Consider the following 19,623-nt stretch of genomic DNA (forward strand, 5'->3'; position numbering starts at 1 on the left):
GTGTTTGTTTTTGAAAGTAGTGTTTACATTTGAAACTGGAACAGTCTAATGGCCAGAAACACACTGCAGGCTAAGATTATTTTAGAAAAGGCAGTCTCGCATTAAAAAGAAAACAGGCTTCAGAAATATTTGTAAAATAAGAGCAGCAAATCTCGCGCTTTCTTAACAATAAACAGTGCTTCTGAAATGCATTTGAAGCTTCACAACTGCCTCGCGCTCAGCTCTCAACACGAAGTATTTACCTTTGGTAATGAATTTTATGTCAAGAACGGAGGCTCCTATTATGCCTTCTTTTCTTGCTTTATTTCAAATAGCAGCAAGATAAGTGAACAACTACAATACCCAGAAGGCACAGCAGAAAAACTACTGGCCAATGGGATTGAACAAAACAAACAGTGCACCAATCACAGCATGAATAGTATATATGAACAGATCTGACCACGAGTAGTCCTCTTTTCTTGCTTCTACGCAGTCAGATAAGTCATATTTTCTACTTTCTCTCCTGTTTACCGTGTTTATTGCATTTTTATTGTTTAATAATTGATTTGTGCTGTGTGCCCTTCGAGCGCTACTTACGCTCGTTCCTCTTTGGTGTCTTCGAGTGCTGCTCGCGCTCGTTTCCTTTTCTGTGCCGGTCCCGTTTTCGGACCCGTCTTCCCCCCTCACGCGCTTTTGCGGTTGGTCCCTCCCGCTGCGCACCTCCTTTGGCTGCATTGCTCCTTACCGTGTGTCTGCCGAGGCTGTTCTGTGTGGCTCCTGTTCCTCTGCGTTATCGGCTCTTCTCCTCTCACAGTTCCCGCCCCCCAGGGGAGTGTTTTCCCTCTTTCTTAACACGCTCACTCCCCCTTCCCAGCTCTGTAACCCTTTCCTCACTGCCTTTTCGTTTGCACTATGGAGGTTTCAAGCTCCCCTGAGCTCGATAATGATGAAAGTGAATCTTTCAAAAATGACCTCAGCCATTTCATTAATTCTTCTGTGGAAACAGCTGTGGAAGCTTCTATGAATCGTGTTTCTAAACACATGGAGAACTCTCTTATGAGTCTCATGACCAAAGCTTTGGCCCATTCTGCGGCGGAAAGCCGAAAGCGTAAACTGGTACCTTCCACTACTATTTATAAAAATGTGTCACTTCTGAGTCGCGAGTTGTCCTCGCATTAGACTGAGGGCGCGGTCCCTCCAAGGCCTCCTACCACGGAGGGGTTTAAAACTACTGTGGGAAAAAGTAAATCCAAGATTAAAAACGTGGAGGTTCCTAAGAAGCTGGTCATTGATTCCATCCCTGACACGGATGATGATGATGATGATATGGGTGACACTGACGATTAGGCAGACCTCTTTCAGATTCTTGATCCTCCTTCTCCCAAGAAAGCTAGACTTGACGCTTTTGCGTCCCAACCCATACTTGACTCGGAAGGCAATCCTATGTTTGACCCCTCTTCTATCCGACACCCTAATTCTACAGAATTGTTCCCCACCCCCATGTGGGTGAATATATCTCCTCAAAACTCCGTCTTCCCCTAGACAAATCTGTTAGAGCAAAGCTCAAGTCTTAATGCCCCAAGCCTTCCTTACCTTCTCATATTACTGTCACTCCTTCCATTGATCAACCTCTCCTTACTTTCTTTTCGAAATTTGGCAAGGATCCTCGCAAGGGCGTTGACAGAGCTTGGTCCACCTGTCAGGACAAATTATTGGATGTTGTTGGTCCCTTGGCCCGTGTGCTGGACATGGCGGAGACGGCCCACCTAGAGGGATCTGACCTCAATCCTGAGGATATTTCTCTATGGCTTCAAAGATCCTTTTGCCTTTTGGGCAATGCCAACGCTGCCATTATTCATGAACGCCGCAAGGGCCTGCTGATCAAGTTAGATCCGAAGTTGGCAAACCTGGCTTCCCAGGATCCTGGTGTGAAGGCTAATGGACTTCTATTTTGTGATTCCCTTGTCAAGGACCTCAGCCGCTATGTCTCTACCTTTGCCTCTTTAGACAAAGCCCAATTCTCCATTAAAAAAGTTTTCGCCCCTCGGGATTTTGGCAGGGCCGGCAGAGGCAGTAACCGCTCTTCCGGCCGAGGTTATCAAAACCAAGGTTCCAGAGGTGCAGCCAATTCCGGCTATCAGGAATACAAGCCACAGTTCTACCCCCAGCGAGGTCGTGGCTTCCGTGGCCGTGGACAAAAAGGCTTCCGTAGCAACAACAGCAACGCCAGTACTCAAGGTAAGACCCTCACCTCCAATCGGAGGTCGTCTGTCTCTATTTCTTCACAGGTGGCGCACTCTCACAGCGGACCCTTGGGTCCTCAATTCTGTACAAGGTTATCTCATAAAATTGTACGCTCCTCCTTTCCAGGCTATTGTTCCTCATCCTCTGTTTTTTTCCGCAGACGTAGCTCTGCTCGTGTCACAAGAAATTCAGAATCTCCTTCTCAAACAAGCTATCCAAATAGCTCCCTTCGATCCCTCAGGTTTCCTAAGCTCTCTCTTTTTGGTCCGGAAAAAGAACAAAAAGGTCCGTCCTGTCATCAATCTCAAGTGGATGGTCAGACTAGACCTGCAAGATGCCTATCTCTCGATTCCCATTCACGAATCTCACACAAAATATCTTCAATTTCAGTGGCTCGGTGTCACCTACCGCTTTTGTTCGCTTCCTTTCGGTCTTTCTTCCGCTCCTTGGTGCTTCACCAAGGTGATGAAACCTGTCGTGTCTTATCTTCGGTCCCTCGTTATACGTCTAATCATTTATCTGGACGATATCTTGCTCATGCACACCGACAAACAGTCTCTTCTTGCCAACCTCAGTGTTACTGAGTCTCTTCTCCTCGATCTTGGCTTCCTGATCAATTCAGAAAAATCCATGTTAGTTCCATCTCAAAGTATAGAGTTTCTGGGCTTCCGTGTAGACTCTTCCACCGCTTCTCTTTATCTTCCCCAATCCAAGGTTGCAGCCATTCGAACAGAGATCCGTCACATTCTCCAGCTCTCCGAAGTGTCCCTTCGTTCTCCTGCAAGGGTGGTGGGCCTTCTATCGGCATCTATTCAAGCCATCTTCCCCAGCCCTCTTCATTATCGCACCCTACAGCGTTTGAAGATAAGACATCTCCGCAAAGGACTGGCGTATTCCGATCTCATTCAGCTAGACCTAGAGTCTTGCCTCGAACTTCAATGGTGGATCGACCATTTAGATGCGTGGAACGGAAGAACGATCTTCGCTATGGCCCCAGATCTTGTCTTAGAATCAGATGCCAGTCTGTCGGTTGGGGCGCCCGATGTGGTTCAATCTCGACTGGAGGTACATGATCTCCAGAGGAGTTGTCATTGCACATCAATCGTTTAGAGATGCTGGCAGGCTCCTTTGCAATTCGCAGTCTAGCAAAAAACAAAGCAAGTTGTTCCATTCTTCTTCGGATGGACAATGTTTCTGCGGATCGCTACATAAACTATTTCAGTAGCACAAAATCCAAACCACTCGCAGAACTTGCAAAGAGCCTTTGGGAATTCTGTCTCCAGCACAAACTGTCCCTTCGGGCGGAGTACCTGCCAGGCAATCTCAACGCCATTGCAGATTGGCACTCTCGTTATCTTCGAGATTCAAGCGACTGGAAGCTTCTTCCCTCCGTCTTTCTTTCTCTCTCCCGGAAATGGGGCCCTTTCTCTATCGATCTTTTTGATTCCCGTCTCGATGCCCAACTTCCCGCTTTCTTCAGCTGGCGACCGGATCCTCTGGCTCTGGCGACGGATGCCTTCCTCCAGGACTGGTCCCTACACCTCAATTATGCTTTCCCTCCATTCCTGATGATCAACAGGGTGCTTGCTCAAGTTCGACGTCAGTCGACCTCCTTGGTTCTTCTGGCTCCTTTCTGGCAAGCTCAAATCTGGTTTCCTTCACTCCTGGAGCTGGCGGTGGTCTTTCCGGTACTTCTTCCTTTCAGCGAAGATCTCCTCCTAGACCCTCAGGGTCTTCCCCACGCCATGATCCTGGACCAATCCCTGGTTCTTTCAGCATGGAAAATTTCCAGTCTTCCTCTTCTGACATCATCGTTTCACAGGAAGCTCCACTCTTTAGTAGCCAAGCTTGGGCCCCGGGCACTTCCAGAGCCTAAAAGTCAGCTTGGACTTTATGGTCAAGCTGGTGTCTGGAACGGTCTGTCGATCCCTTTTCAGCCCCTCTAAGTTTTGTGGTTAACTTTCTAGCTTCAGAAGCTAGCACGGGTAAATCTTACCGCACTGTCAACCTTTACAGATCCGCTATATCTCTGAACCACTGTCCCATTGACAATAAGCCGGTAGATACTCACCCATTAGTGTGTCGTCTTCTCCGAGGAGTCCGATTCTCGAAACCTCCGTTGGCTAAGTATTCCTTTTTATGGGATGTTAATTTGGTTTTCAAATTGTTTATTTCATGGCCTGACAATGATGCTCTCTCTCTCAAAATGCTTTCAGCCAAACTTACCATGTTATTGTGCTTAATATCAATCAAACGTGTTTCTGATGTCAAAGCTGTGGATTTGTCTTCCAGACAGTTTTCGCCTTCTGGTGTTTTGTTTCAGGTTCCAGGCGTACCAAAACCGATTTGCAATCTGTGTTTTATCCCTATTTCCCTTCCCAACCTCAGCTCTGTGTTGGTCAATGCCTAAAAAGTTATGAACAAAAAACTGCTGATCTCAGGACCTCCTCTCATTCGCAATTGCTCATTTCTTTTCGCAAACCCCATCATCCTGTGTCCTCTGCCACGCTAGCCCGTTGGGTGCGTTGGATCATGTCCCTCGCGGGCATTGACATTGCCGCCTTTGGTGTACACTCCGCTAGGGGTGCTATGGCCTCTAAAGCCTTTTGGGCAGGCTCTCGTTTGGAGGATATCCTGAAATCAGCAGATTGGTCAAATGATTCTGTTTTCAAAACATTTTATTGCAAACCTGTTGTTACTTCTTCTTCTTTGGTGGTTAATATGTCTTTAATAAAATTAAGACTTTCCTTCATAAGTACTAGGAAAATCTACACTGTCAACAGTTTAACAAGACAAGTTAAATTACCGAAAATCTTCGCAAATAAAAGCGCTTCCTTCAAAATAAATTACAGCCTCCTTTAGTGAAGTTCTTATAACTCGATTTTCCGTAGAATGGTTTAAAGGCAATAATACTTGCACAGAAAAGAAAGAGCTTCAGGTTGAAAACACATAATTTTCTCTTGGCTAAACCTTCTGAATAGTTCAATCTTCCAGATTTAAAAATTCAAATGCACAACAAGGTATTTTATAATGATAAATTGTCTCCTTGCTTGAATAAATGACATGTGAATCAGCACAGTCTTTAGTAAGAAAATCCAGGAAGCTAAAATTAAAGTTAATTATTAAACGCTGTGCTTGAGCGTAAAAATGAAGATATACAGGCCTGTTTCAGTGCAGTAAAAACGATTTTGTTCCAGGTTTTGTTCCAATAGGATAATTTTCTTCCTTGAAAATTTTTGCATGATAGAAAGAAATTCTCTTTTTGATGCGTGGATTCTTTGCTGTGACCAAAACGTCGCCAAATTGTAATGAAGTATGAAATCACCAGACATGTATACTTCAGGATTCAGATTTATTGGTCACAGCTGTAGCAGTCACAAGAAACTGTGAAACAGAATCCCCAATAACAGGAATCACATGAAACATTCTAGATTCTAATGACAGGGAGAAATGATGTAATGCAGCCAGATCACCACAGTTTTATTGTATGCAGATGTTTAGAAATAAGGATTATGATATCTGGCGATTTAATGATGGCGCTTCCTGATTTGGTTTGATAGACACTTTGGGGCCTATTACGATGTTGGTCGGACGAGTGTCTGCCTGACACAGTAGCGGGATCGAATGCGCCCGACAATTAGTCGGCGGTTCCACCTGCCGAATTAGGATGCAACCACCCTATCGGTGGTCGGAAACATCAATTTTCCATTGCAGCTTGTGCGGTGGCCGGAAAAGGGTCAAAGTACAAGCAGCAATAGAAAAATTGATGTTTTTGATGTTTTCAAACATCCATGCTCCTTGTGCAAGGCAGCATGCAATGCCTGCCACACAGTGCATGGGTGTTTGGAAAGCGAAGGCCAGGGGGAAGGGGGCCCTAATAGGGCCCCCAAAGTCACTTTCCGTCTGCCTTTTTATGGCGGTCGGACCACCATGAAAAGGCAGGCGGAAAGCAACATTGCAATCTCGATGGTGGAGTCGAGGCAGGCTCCGCTACCATTTGCGGATTACTTTTCAGACTGCCACCCTGATGGGCTCCATGAGCCTAGGGGAAGAAGAGCATAATTCCCCCTTAGATTACCCTACAAATGCCAGTACCGTAATATGGCGGTCAGATGTTAACCTCTGATGCCGGGGAAAAGCCTCCAACGAGCTGTCAGATGGCTTTCCGGTCGACATCATATTGAGGCCCTTTGTGGTTTTCTTTGTTGTCCTTTTTTGATTGTTTATAGATTTGGAGCCACCACATGTGGGAATCTCCCAGAGATCAGATGATAGGGGTTAAAAGCAATAGACTTGTCCTTTCCGTACATTAATTGCAAGCAAGTATTTTATAAGTTTTAAATATTAGTTCCTATGCAGCTTCATTAGATTTAGGATGTTGTGAATTGGTAAACTATATGAATTATGATCTCCCTTTCTTTGTTTTAGATGGAATATTTATTGATGTTATGTGGATTGTGTGTGACCTCCAAGAACAGGTCACCCTGTTTGTTTAAAGATGTTCGGATTTTCAAGTGGAAAGCAGTGCTCCCTGCGTGTGACCTGAATGTCTGAATATTCAGCTCTTTAAATTGTTCAATGATTGATTGTGATGGGATACATAGTCCCCCGTTTCGCTATATCTGTTTTATATGAAATACTAGCTGCATTTGTTTCAGACTGAATATTCATTGATGGCTTCTTGGAATTCTTGCTATTGGTAGAAAACAGAGCAGACTGTTTGTTTAAGGATGTGTGGATTCTCTAGTGTAATAACAGGTACGTCTTGTGTAAGATGTAAATGGCCGAATTCTTGCTGCATAAACAGGCCTAAAATGGCTTATCCTGAAATTATATGTCTGCTTGTTTCTATGAATTATGTTTCTTTATCACCTAATGCAGAATTGTGTTATTATTGCCTTAAATGTTAGCTTCTTTATTTGAGTATCCTCCATATCAATAACAAGGGCCTTTCCCTTATAGGTCATCTATTGGCCCATTAAACAGGCTGTGGTTATTAAATCATTACGCACAATATTGTCATGATGTGCATTTTACATGACAATTATAGGGGTTTTTGAACAAAAATTGAATGAGGTATAATGCTTTTTATAATTTGAATGTTTGATTAACATAAGTGAATTTAGTTAATGTTGAATATTGGCAGATGTTAATTTCAAAAGTTAGGTTGATTAGCTGTAAGTCTTAAGTTATGTATAATATTTAGTTTAGAGAAATAAATTGTCCGAGTTTGTAAAAGATAAAATAATTTTATTAGGTTACTGTGGAGAACAATTGATCCTTATTGTCGAATTGAAAGGTCACAACTTGCATATAGGAGCACCTAGGATAATACTGACATGTAGTAATGCAGTTTACCTTTACCTCAAATATAAAGTAAATACAATATTGAAACTGAGAATATTTTATGTAATAGGCAATAGGTGATTGTACCAGAGAACACAAATATTTTGTGAAAATAATATTTATTCGTTTTTTACTATTTCCTTGGTTGAATAATTTTTAACTCTCACTTATTCCTGATGGTCTATAGAAACTAATAAAGGGAACAACAACGTTAAGATATAGCACTATAGATGGGCTGATGAATGTGATATGCAATTAATTGGGCTTTCTCCCAAAAGGAATTAAAGGTTTGTGCCTGTTTTCCTTGCCTACGCAATGTAGGTTCTCCATTTTTTAACTTATCTGAAGTTTTTGTACATTGTCTGTATAAATTGTTTTTTGTATGCTAGTGCTAAGGGGTCTGGTTTGAGACAGGAATGTGTTTGTCTTGCATTACAAATGAACTATAGAGTTAGTAATACAATGAAAAACTGTTGTTGTGTTTGTATATGCTCTCAGTGTTTTCTCTTCTCCTTTTTCCTATACTTTATGAGATGTGCTGATTTATTCCTGGGATGCACATTTATAATTTAGAGATTTGGATTCATACCATTGCTGCTAAAGTTTATCTGGATTATATTTTTGGTAGCACAGTTTGAGCAAACTATTTATTGGTTTTGTTGTTCTGTTTTAGCTTTTTCACAAGTATGTTAAGGAGATGCCTAGTTTTATGGTAACCCTAACATGAAGCCTTACCAGTAGTTTGTCAGATTGGTCTCCTGTTTAGTGTGATATGGTCACCTTTTAACATTTCTGAAAATGGGACACTGGAGTATCATTTTCAAGCTTCAAACTGATAGTATTACTAATACTACTTTGTGAAGGTTATTGTCTTGTCATTAGGTGGACCGAGGATCCCAGGAAATATATACATCTCCAGTTCCTGTACTTTCAGGATGGAGATAAAAATGAGGACCAGAAGGCGAGTGGTGGTATTCAGTGCTGCTCAACCGCAAAAAGTGTGCATTCTCTGTAAAGTGATGCTTGCTTGTTTCCTTTATTGTCAAATGAAATGTAGAACACCCAATTAGCTTGATTTTCTTGGCTATGCTTTGAAAAGACTAAGATGAAATTCCAGAAATTGAGATTAAAATATAATGGACTAATAATTAAACCATCAAGTGGGTGCCATCATATCTTTTTGTCAAAACCACTGATGTCTCGTGCTGGAGTGGGACCTGCCTAGAGAACCAAAGCTGGCTTTGTTACACGTTATGGAGGGGGTGGGGGGCAATCGCTATAAACGTCACTTATTGTTGCTTGGTTTGACACTGGCCAAACGTGACATAGCTAGAGCTTGGAAGGCGCCTCTGGCCCTGCCTCTGGCTGCATGGCGGAACGACATGGACTTCTGCATGGGGCTGGAGCAACCTATCTTCTTAGCCAGGGGTTGTCCCCGTAACCACTTTCGGATTTGGAAAAGGTGGGCGGACTACAGGGGACTGGACCTGGACCCCTCCCCGGAAAATGAGCCCATTCTGACACTTTAATTACTCGGAAGAGTTGGGAGCACGATGGTAGTGCTCTGATAGTCCTAGTATGTACTATTACTTATCTTATTGTTCTCAGTAAACTGGTATGTGGTAGCAGCGCAACCGGGGGGGTGGAGGGGGTGGGGGAGATTCGTATTGTATGAAAATGTCTGACACTATTGTACTCGTTTCATTGCTGTGTGCAACAGAACCCGGTGATCGGGGCTTTACATTTATATATTGGTGTAGACTAATAAAAAGAGTTGTGAAAAAAACAAAACACTGATGTCTCAATCTATAGGTTCTTAGAAACCCTACTTCCTACTTTAATGTATTTATATTACATCTTGAAGAGGGGATTAACACCAAAGTAGGGCATGTGCAGTTAAAAAGGCTTGCACAGAATTTATTATATTAGAGTTAGGTTTTTCAGCACGAGCTGTAGTAAAACACAGGATGTCTCAGTGTTCATATGCTTCATATTGAAATGCAGATCCTAAGTGGTATTGGACCAAAATTAGGTATTGAAGTGGGAGGTAGGGAAAGGGCCTAAACTGACACTGCTTAGAATGAGCCACAGAGCATCCGATGCACCAAAGCAGGTAGTATGAGATCAATTTGGAGGAGGCATTCGTCTCCTCAAGTAAAACACTTTGACTGAGAGAAATGGATAGATGTATTCAGATTAAACCAGATGATACATGTGAGTAAGAAAATGCCCAGAGGCAAAGCATGTGGGTCAGCATACAGCGAAGTGGGATTTTTGATGATTAAACAGGATATACTGCATATCACATACAAGGTAATGTCACAACAGAAAAAAAAGTATTGCTAGAGAACTATTTTGCTCAGTGAGGTATACACAAAGGCTCCTTTGGAAATCAAAAAAAGTAATTATTTAAAAAATAAATAACTTTGGATATTTATTCTCCCTTTATCTCTTTCAGGAATGACAGAGAACTATGTTGTGTTCATTGAGCAACCACTGAAGATTGATTTGATGAGACTCATTACTGCGCAACTCAGAGGAAAGGGGTTTTCTGGGGCCATCAAGTGGACACCAGAAGAAAATACAGTTTTCCACATTGTAAATAAACATACTGGAGAGGTATGATTGATGCAGCATCCTACACTTTTGCTTCTATGGGTAATTTTTTAAAGTAATGTTTTGCAATATCTGACCTTTTAAAGTGTATACCTTGACAGGATTCAACATTTTTTTGTTTTTTATTTACAAAGGGGGAAATAACATACGTGTTCATTTATTCATACAGACCTCCTTTATTTTAAAACTCCTTTAAAGAGTGTGTCAAGCAGTCTGCAACAGAGAAAAATAGATCAAACAATAGGGAACAAAATGATGTAGGACAAATATTTAGATTTGCACAGATAGGAAAGCTATCAAAGTCTTTCCATTCATTCTACGCCTCTTTGGTAACCCACAAAGCATGCTGTGCTCTCTCTTGATAACATCAACTGTATTAGATCCTCAATTAAATTGATTAAGAAAAAATAGAAGATGTAATCTTCTCGTATTGTCTGTGGGTCCCATACTACAAATCTTCATATAATAATTTAAATAGTGTGATGTATTGGAATGCATTGATAAAGCATAATGCGATCTTTATATGAGAAATGTGTCTTTTTTCAGATCTGAGTTCTAAGTAAGACCTGCTAAAGGAATTGTTTTGGAATGTTCTTTTTAACAATCTCTGATGGATGAGTGATGAAATATCACTTCAAGATTAGTTTGGTTCATTTTATTATTTGTAAATTGCTAACTGACCAACAATCTACCCTTAAAGGGATACCGCAACAGGACAATACATATAGAAAATGCATACTAAATTAAATGTGCATTAACTGACTATTACGGAAATTATTAAAGCCCAGGATTAAATCCAGAACAGGAGTAAAATACAATACACCCTGGTAGCACTAAAACATCCCAGAAAATAAATATGTTTAACATTGTAGGGGTAGCTGAGACTACAGTGGAGCTGGGCACTGCCCTGAAGCTGAGAGACATGTTGTGTGGGTGTTATGTTGTTTTGACGTACCACTTTATTTCTGTTTGCGTTTCAAAAACAAGCTCCCAATGCAGGGGTCTTTTTTTGATAAACAAAACAATAAATGGACCTGGTGCGCTTGATTTATGTCCTTGTGCCCTGGACCATTGTTTGATTTCCGTGCCTTGCATGGTGGTCAAGGACAGGTAATTTGAGTGAAAGTTGCCCTGACTTAAATAGTTACCTGGAGACTGTCACTATACCTAACGGTTCATTGCCATTCAGGACCCCAAGTCAAGGATGGTACAACTTGGGTAGTTCCGTCACCGGTAAATTTCTCCACCAAACTCTGATTGACCCCCTCAGTCATGTCTGTTTTCCTCTATAATTCCTGCCTGCTTTGTTGCTATTTTCTCCTACAAAAATTGTATATTATATGGTTGGATTTAATTCATGGTTTGTCAATGGACTGGATTGTAAGTTTATGGTTTCTCTGGTTGGAACCCATTCCAGCTCAGGAGAGCTACATTTTCAGGTTGTGATATGTGGAACAACTATTGGCAGGTTTACATTTAGTGTTCATCTTTCTGAGGTAGATAGGTTAGTATCCTTTCTCATATAATGTCTGTGCCAAAAAAGATAGCACTTTTTCTCTAGAATTGCTCTCACCTCTGATGTACCTTAATGATGTAAGGATTCCTATTTGCGTACACTGAATTACCAGGACTCTGTGAAGCCCTACCACCTGGTATTCAGCACTAACCCTAAAGTAGTAAAAGTAACAAACCAAAGATGCCCAGAGGCAGATGGTCTGAAAGCTGATACTGTGGAAACCAAGTCAAAGAACACATCTCAGTTTTGCATTATTCAAAATTCCACAGAGCAGCTCATAGGTGAGGAAGACACAGATATAGCGGATCCTAGGAAGACTAAGGAACGAGTAGATCAATAAGTGGATGTGAGGTTCATCTTTCTGGCAGTAGTCCATCTCCAAATACAATAATCTCTGCTCATCATGTAGAATGTTGTTGGACCAAAGACTTATTGGCATTCCACCCATTTATTTCAGCCCAAAAAGTGACTCTCAAATTCAAGAACTGTGTATATAAAGTTAGAATTACAGAAGGCCCTAACCCATGCACTTGATTTTGTTGAAATAAATATTGTACTTTTATTTTACATAGTAGAATCTCTTTGAGACAAAATGATCTTATGAATTTTGTGTTTTCTAATCATTACAACATTAGTCATCTTTGCAGCTCAGATGAGGAGAAACGATGCAGTTACTGGAAGATGTCAAAGTTCCCATAATAAGTCGGATGGCTCCTTGACTTGGTAACATTTGTTACCTATGTGTGTGTAATGTTTTATGTTTCGATGATTTGGTCCATGGAATAACTCTTCTCTCTTACATCATTGACCATTTAAATCTATGGACGTTTTGAATTGGGCTACATAGTCTATAAAGTGACCTTCAGAGAAACAAGGACATTAGGATGCCATTATCTAATCTTGTCAAATTTTGGAATATACATTTTTGTCATAACATTTGTGTTTTTTGTTTTTGTTTTGGAAAACAAAAGTATTTTTTTTTACACACATGTAGCTATACCCTGTGAAGTATTACAGCAAGCCATTTGTTTCGTTCCATCAAATCAATGCTTTTGAAGACCAAGGAAGCATAATTCTTGACCTCTGTTGCCAAGATGAAGGTGGAGCTTATGGAGCCTACCAATTGCAGAATTTGCGCAAAGAGGGCACAGATTTAGAGAAGGTAAATCCTTTCTTTCATTTTCTAAACATGAAATTTCTTGTGTCATTAATTGGATTATCAGTATGGGAAGGGGTACCACTACCAATTTAGTAAACACAATCTGATTACCTAAGAACGCTGTTCAAGGAGAATCTCTGCTTAGACCCGAATAGCTATTGCACAACCAGCAAGCATTTCCACAGAGAAATATATCTTACGTTCAAGCACTTCAAAACAATATTGAAGTGAAAAACACGACACAATAAAATTTCAACAATTTGGAAAGGGGATAAAAATGTACAAACAAGAAAACATATACACTGTAGAGAGGCACCGATACACCAATCTGTAATATACTTGGCAAGTAAATCTACAGAGCTCTGCTTAAGCCGGTTCTGGTGGCTCAGTGGACTAATGCATCCACTTCAGGGTCCTGTGTTCAAACTCACGGTCACAGGTTCAAATCCTGGCTGGTCCACTCATCCTTTCTAAGGTCAATAAAATGAGTACCATTGAGTTGGGTAACAATAAACATCTGTTACTCGTTACTGAGATGCCCCTTTGGTGGTGAACGTGTGCTTTACAAATATTTATGTTATGTTAGACTGTTCTCCACATTCAGTGCATAGCTCCTCACCCAGTTCTTCTCCTTTGTCACTGGAGCAGTCTCTAGCCAACTGCATATTCAGAACATCTTCCTACTATATACTTGGATACTCAGATTCTGAGTGGGCAAATCCCAAGCTCAGTCTTATGGACCGTTAATCTTACCTTTGGAATTGCCAGTTATGCTGCAGAGTCTGACAACCAGGCTAATTGATCCACTCTCCATCATTATAAAACAAAATATAATTTAAATAGAGGTGTGGCAGTCATACCACACTTATACCACACAAATTCTTGCAGTTTTCAAGAATGTCTCTGGTTACTTTTAGGAAAGGGAGAGGCTGAAATAACTAGCAATTATTCCACAATTATTTCAACTGAGCCATTTCAGCCATGTTTAGTGTACACATTCTGAATTGGGGCCTTCATTTCTGGATGACTGCATGCCATACTGTCATCTGCATTCATTTCAAATTCTCAGCACAGATTTTCTGATCACTTCCTTGTCAGTATAATGTTTTACTCCACATCTGATTCCCACTTTACTCCTTTATGAACTGGCCAAATACCTTCAGCTCACTAATATAGACTCTTGGCCCACTTGAATGTTTTTAAGTGACCAATAAGATGTCTTACATGTAAAAGCAATCCATCAACATTCCATGCTTACTATGTGTTGAAATGTAATGTTCTGTAACATCAAGAGTTACTGCATTTGTGAGGTCATATTTAACATCACATGTGAGTTCATGACCTATCACAATAAAAAGGTTTGTGTAAGTACATATATTTTTTCTATATAAAAATGTTTCATTTTCACACCCTCATAGCTGAAGTTGTTTTAAAGAATGTGAAGTGAAGTGAAACATTCTATATTGTATAGTTAATTAAAACCATTACAATATTCCAAAGCATAAAATGTATTTCCTTCACGTACTATGATAGATATAAACAATTAATACCACATTTAAAATTTGAATTCAGTTTACATAATATGTACCTTTTTAAAAACAAGCATGAATTGCTGAATTATTATTATGACCTATATTATTCTTTCAATAAATTCTCAAAATAGGTTAAAAATGTAATTATTTGACAAATTAATTGTGGGTTCTCTGAGTCCAGAGTTTTTAATATTGCTGATCGGCAGGTGGGGATGCCTCTTTCATTGAACTTCCTCCTAAGTAAATTCCGGCGACGGCACACTAACACTGGGAAAATGCATATCAGGTGTATAAAGTCCTGAACTGATGCTCCAAATAGGTTACAATCCTTTGGGCCAGGGGTCCTCCAATTAGGTTGATCAGAATGTCTTCTGAATATGTAACTTTAACATACAACATGTTCACTGGAGACGCTAATGTTTTATATACATATGTATTACATGTGAAATGAGTTGCGTACATGTGGTTGGTGCAACCATTTATTAGTTGCATTTTGTTGCAGAGCTACTACATGAGGCCAAAATATTATCCTCGTAGATTTATTTTGCCCATGGCCATTGATTCAAAGACTCCTGTTGAGAAAGATCTCAACAACTTGCCTTACACCTCTGCAACTGCTGTGAAAACAACTGATGGCAAGGTAAGAACTATCACCTTGCTGCTCTAATGCATACAAAGGAGGTTATTGCAACATCATATTAATTAAATTTGCTTTAACTCCAGTTTCTAAGTTTGAATTTTGGTATTTTAGGCATAGTTAAATTAGATTTTTGTGACCGTTAAAATGGTCTTTCTGAACTTTATTGAAAGTTGAGTCTGGGTAATATAACAAAATGGTTTGCATAATTTCTTTTCTACACATATTTACCAAACTGGTAAATTAATATGCACGTTATTATTATTGTTTCGACTGATTTGGAGGAACTCTCAAATTATAGAGCTGAAAGTGCTGCATTACTGCTAGATGAGATGATTTTCCCAGATTTACACACCTTGTTATATTTCTTTTTTCCAAGCTCAATAACTTTAAAATTGGGCCACACCATGCCTGCTAATTGAAGTGAGTATGGATGAATGATAACTATTTCAGCTTTTATTACCTTAGAGCCAAGTTGCTTCAAACCCCTTGGTACAATTGTGCCACACACTTCATTCATTGAATATGAATTTCCGTTTGCCCAGAAAATTCAACTTGATGTTGAACTCATTTACAAAATATGAACTTGGTTGAAACCTGCACCAGAGTGTGAAACAAGGTTCTGGAATGCTTTGGTATTAGTGAGCGAAGATCAAATGTGTATGTTCTTAGGGCCAGGTTTACTAACATCTAGTCACAAAAAGTGATTTCTAGTTGCTTACTAACTTCGTGCAACCAGTCTTCCATTTTATGGTGCAACCTATGTACTAATACATTGCATTACAAAAAATCCAGCATCATTTCCAATCACCACCTTCTTTGAGAAGTGTTTAACAATTCAGTGGTTTGCAACCACAAATGCAGTATCAAACTGTTGATATATCTTGTACAGAATCGCAGTTAGCATGATACAACCCTTTCATGCCCCTTCCCAATTGAGATTTAAAATGAATCGCAAAGCACATTTTTGATCTGTAAAGTCTTTTCTGTATCAGAAAATATGTTTACTAAATATTAAAATATGATTTTGCTGTTGCAAATCCTTTGGAATTGCAAATCACAGGGCTTGCGATTGTAAAATGCTTTAGTACAATGGAGTCTTAGTTCCCTGCTCATTTGGAAGAACGCTTTTTGTGAAGGTGTGTTGAAATTCACTTGTTTTCTACATGTGGTTGTGAAAACAACAAAAACCTAAACTAAACATTTCATCAGCCACTTGTGTATTATGACGACAACTAACTACACTAATATTCTACCCACTAAATCTGTAATTACGATCCAAGGACCGTATGTATCATTATTGGACATAGCGATTACCTAATTGCGATTTTCTGCATTTCACAATTAGGTAATTGCTATTTGAATGTATGAAACTCCATGAGTTTCATTTAGCATTTCCTAATGAGTCCCAAATCTACCTACCTTTTTAATATTCCTGAGGTAGCTTGCAAAATGCGACCCATTAGGAAATGCTATAATCCCAGAGATGGTGGCCTGCCGGGGTCAGCAGACCACCATTTCGGAGATTGCTTTAAAATAAAGCTGAATTTTTTTTGTTAATGTAACCTGTTTTCCTTAAATGAAAACGGGAAGTGTTTAAAAAAAAATAATGAAAAGTATTCTTTCCATTTTTTAAGAGTAGGCAGTGGTCAATGGGACCACTACCTGTTCTAAAAAAGTTTTTGCATACATTCACAAAGGGCAAGGGGTCCCCTGTTGACACCTTCCCATTTGCAAATGGGTTACCACCTACTTAAATTTGGTGGTAAAATGTTAATGTCTTGCAACCACCGTTAGGTCACAAAACATTCCTACATACCACTGTGATTCGGTTTTAGGAAGGGACGCCCCTTCCTGATACCGCATTAGTATGTATTTGTAATTCCAAATTGCGATTGGACAACATGGTACTGAATTGCAAATTGGAATTCATACATACCAAAATGAATATTTGCGGCCGCGAACGGCCCGATCGGCATTATAAATATGTCTGTAAATATGAATTAAATAGCAACTGGCCTTGCTCAATAGATACCACACTATTTCAAAATATAGATCAACAAGAGCCACATGTCAAATGGCAATCTGTAATGTATATTGTAGCTGCCAATTGACTCTATATCATGTATTAAATTCTTTGCTGAACATGTCCGCCTTGGGCCTTACATAAATAAATATTGAAGAATCCAACACATAGGGCAGGACACCTTCTCAATGCAGTTTTTGTTAGTCATGATTCACTCAAAAGCAAAGCAACCTTTTTCCCCTATATGAGCAGACCATGTCGCTATTCCCCTTTAGAGTAAGATTAAATAATGACAAAGTAATTCTAGTTCTACTTGCCCATCTCAAGTACATATATGCTGTAAAATAACTACCCACAAATGTCAGTGCAGCTCCGTATAATCAACCATACCAATTACCAATAACATTAATGACTAGGTAGACATTTTCAATAATTGGATGGTGTTAACTGTCAATTAATTAGCGCCTCTTAAAAATAAAAAGTCAAAATGGAGCGCACCATGGTTCTCTGGCAGCTTACACACAGAAAAAAGGTTCTTTAAAAGACTAGAGATGAAAGGGAGAACCAAGAATGATCAAGAATAAAATAGCAGTGTCTCAGTCAGATTAAGAAGTGTAAACAACTGAACAATATCTATCCTCTAAAAATCCCAGTCTGTAGTTCTTTAAGAATATTAAACAAATTAACAACTCTGAGGCAAGAAAATGTGAAAATATCCCCCTCTTAGTCTATCTTTGATAATATGGTGTCCTCTTTTGAAGATAAAATTGACAATATATTCCAGCTTCCAAAATATTCATGAGATTCCTACAGATTGCCTAACCTCTGCGAACCTCCTGTCCCATTCGAGTTCAAAAGAAGCAGACGTTTTGGCACTCCTAGCTTTTATTCAATCAGGATCCCTACTGTGTGCCCCCCAGATCCTTAAACAAATCTTATTTGTCCTGCTATCACCCATTTGTGTGATAATTCATTGGAGAAGGCAGAATTACCTTTGGACTGAAAAAAAGCCATAGTTATCAATCCTATGCAACTGTCTTTGCCTCCTAGGATAAGTGAAATAGCCGTAAATGCCCAACTTCCTTAATATGTTTGATGTAATTCCTTATGTGACTCCTCACAATTAGGATTTAGGATGTCTCAAGTCTGAGAATGAACTTGTATCAAGCAAGAAGTAAATGATTATTTAGGGTGGTCACTAACCTGTTAGGTCCAGGCAAAGTTTTCAATCATTTAAACCATGCCCACCCCCTGGCAGCTGTGGCTTAGAGCAGACACGCTTAATTTAGGGAAAATGTGCAAAGAATTTAGAACTACCAAACTAGTTAAAAAGTCAAAGACACAAAACATTAAAAATGCCACTCTAGTTTAAATAAATAGAAAATGATGTCTAAACGATAAAATCCAATAAAGGTCACCACATACATGAATTTTAAACAAGTTAAGGAGAAAAGCATCAAGAAAAGGTAAAGCGCCAATAGAAAGTATTAATAGCGTGTAGACCTAGGCACAATTTAAGGCCAACAGTTGGAGCTCAGGTCAGATTTACTAAAAAGGTTGGTCCCAGCCAAATATTTTACCTCCTGACTTAGGGTCTGATTACGAGTTTTGTGGTTCATCGGACCACCAAACTGGCAGTGGCATGGCAGGAGCTGCCGCACTGGCGGTCCGACTGCCGCATTACGAGTGCCGCAGACCACCTCAACTGCTGTGAATCCGGTATCCCTCGGCGGTGGCGCAGTGGTCAGAGGCTCGCCATATTCTGGCGGTGCCGCTGCGACACAGCCAAGCATATTTTGGGTTTCCTCACTGTCACAGTTTTCATAACGGTCAGCCTGCCATGAAAAGTATGGCGCTGAGGAAACAAACGAGGACCTAGAGGGCCCCCGTTGCCTCAAAGCCTACGGGTGCATGCAGGGGGCACATGGTGTGCCTGCCAATGTTCATGCACCCCCTGTTCCTGCACTGCCTGGACTTCACAGTCCATACCATGCAGGAACGGGCTTTGGCAGTCCCTCGGCGCTTTCTTTCTAAGGGTTACTTATGAGCCTTAGAACTGCAGTGCTGCAGGACCTCCAAAAGACCTCCTGCCAGACCACAGGTAAACTCCTAATCTGGCGGCCAGTCTGTGGTCTACTTTGGGGACAGTGGCATGGCAGCCCGCTCCCACACTGCCAAAGTCGTAATTAGGCTCTTAGTCTTTCTCTGAGATGTTACTCTATGTGATTATATTTGTAAAGAGAATAGCTGCCACAGCAACGGGGTTTCTCAGCACTAGTCCACTGCAACAGACTGCAACAACAGCTTAAAACAGAGGAGTGAAGAGAGGGACCCTAACTGGAGAAAAGCCAGGTCTTCAGTGTATTACTGAACTGAAAATGGTTCTGGATGTTCCTGATTGAAAGGGGGACCGAGTTCCTGAGAGCAGGGACCTTGGCACGAAAAGAGCGGTCTCCCGCTCTTAATCTCTTAACACATGGTATGGTGGCCGGATTAAGATCGGTCGGGTGTAGAGGAGATGGAAGTTGAAATCCTCCAGCAGGGCAAGGTTGCACACTTTCTTTAAGG

At 40.4% G+C, this 19,623-nt stretch overlaps 1 protein-coding gene across 1 annotated transcript in view; it reads left to right on the forward strand.

Annotated features, from left to right (window-relative positions):
* The window catches only part of LOC144823470 (carotenoid-cleaving dioxygenase, mitochondrial-like), a 323,728-nt gene that overhangs the window by 213,779 nt on the left and 90,326 nt on the right, over positions 1-19,623 (forward strand). The window contains exons 7-9 of the mRNA XM_078682009.1: positions 10,028-10,188; positions 12,696-12,863; positions 14,895-15,032. Coding sequence (XP_078538135.1) covers positions 10,028-10,188; positions 12,696-12,863; positions 14,895-15,032 — 467 coding nt within the window. The remainder of the gene's footprint in view (positions 1-10,027; positions 10,189-12,695; positions 12,864-14,894; positions 15,033-19,623) is intronic.

This window comes from Lissotriton helveticus, chromosome 3_1, assembly GCF_964261635.1.
Source record: "Lissotriton helveticus chromosome 3_1, aLisHel1.1, whole genome shotgun sequence".
Lineage (NCBI taxonomy): Eukaryota > Metazoa > Chordata > Amphibia > Caudata > Salamandridae > Lissotriton > Lissotriton helveticus.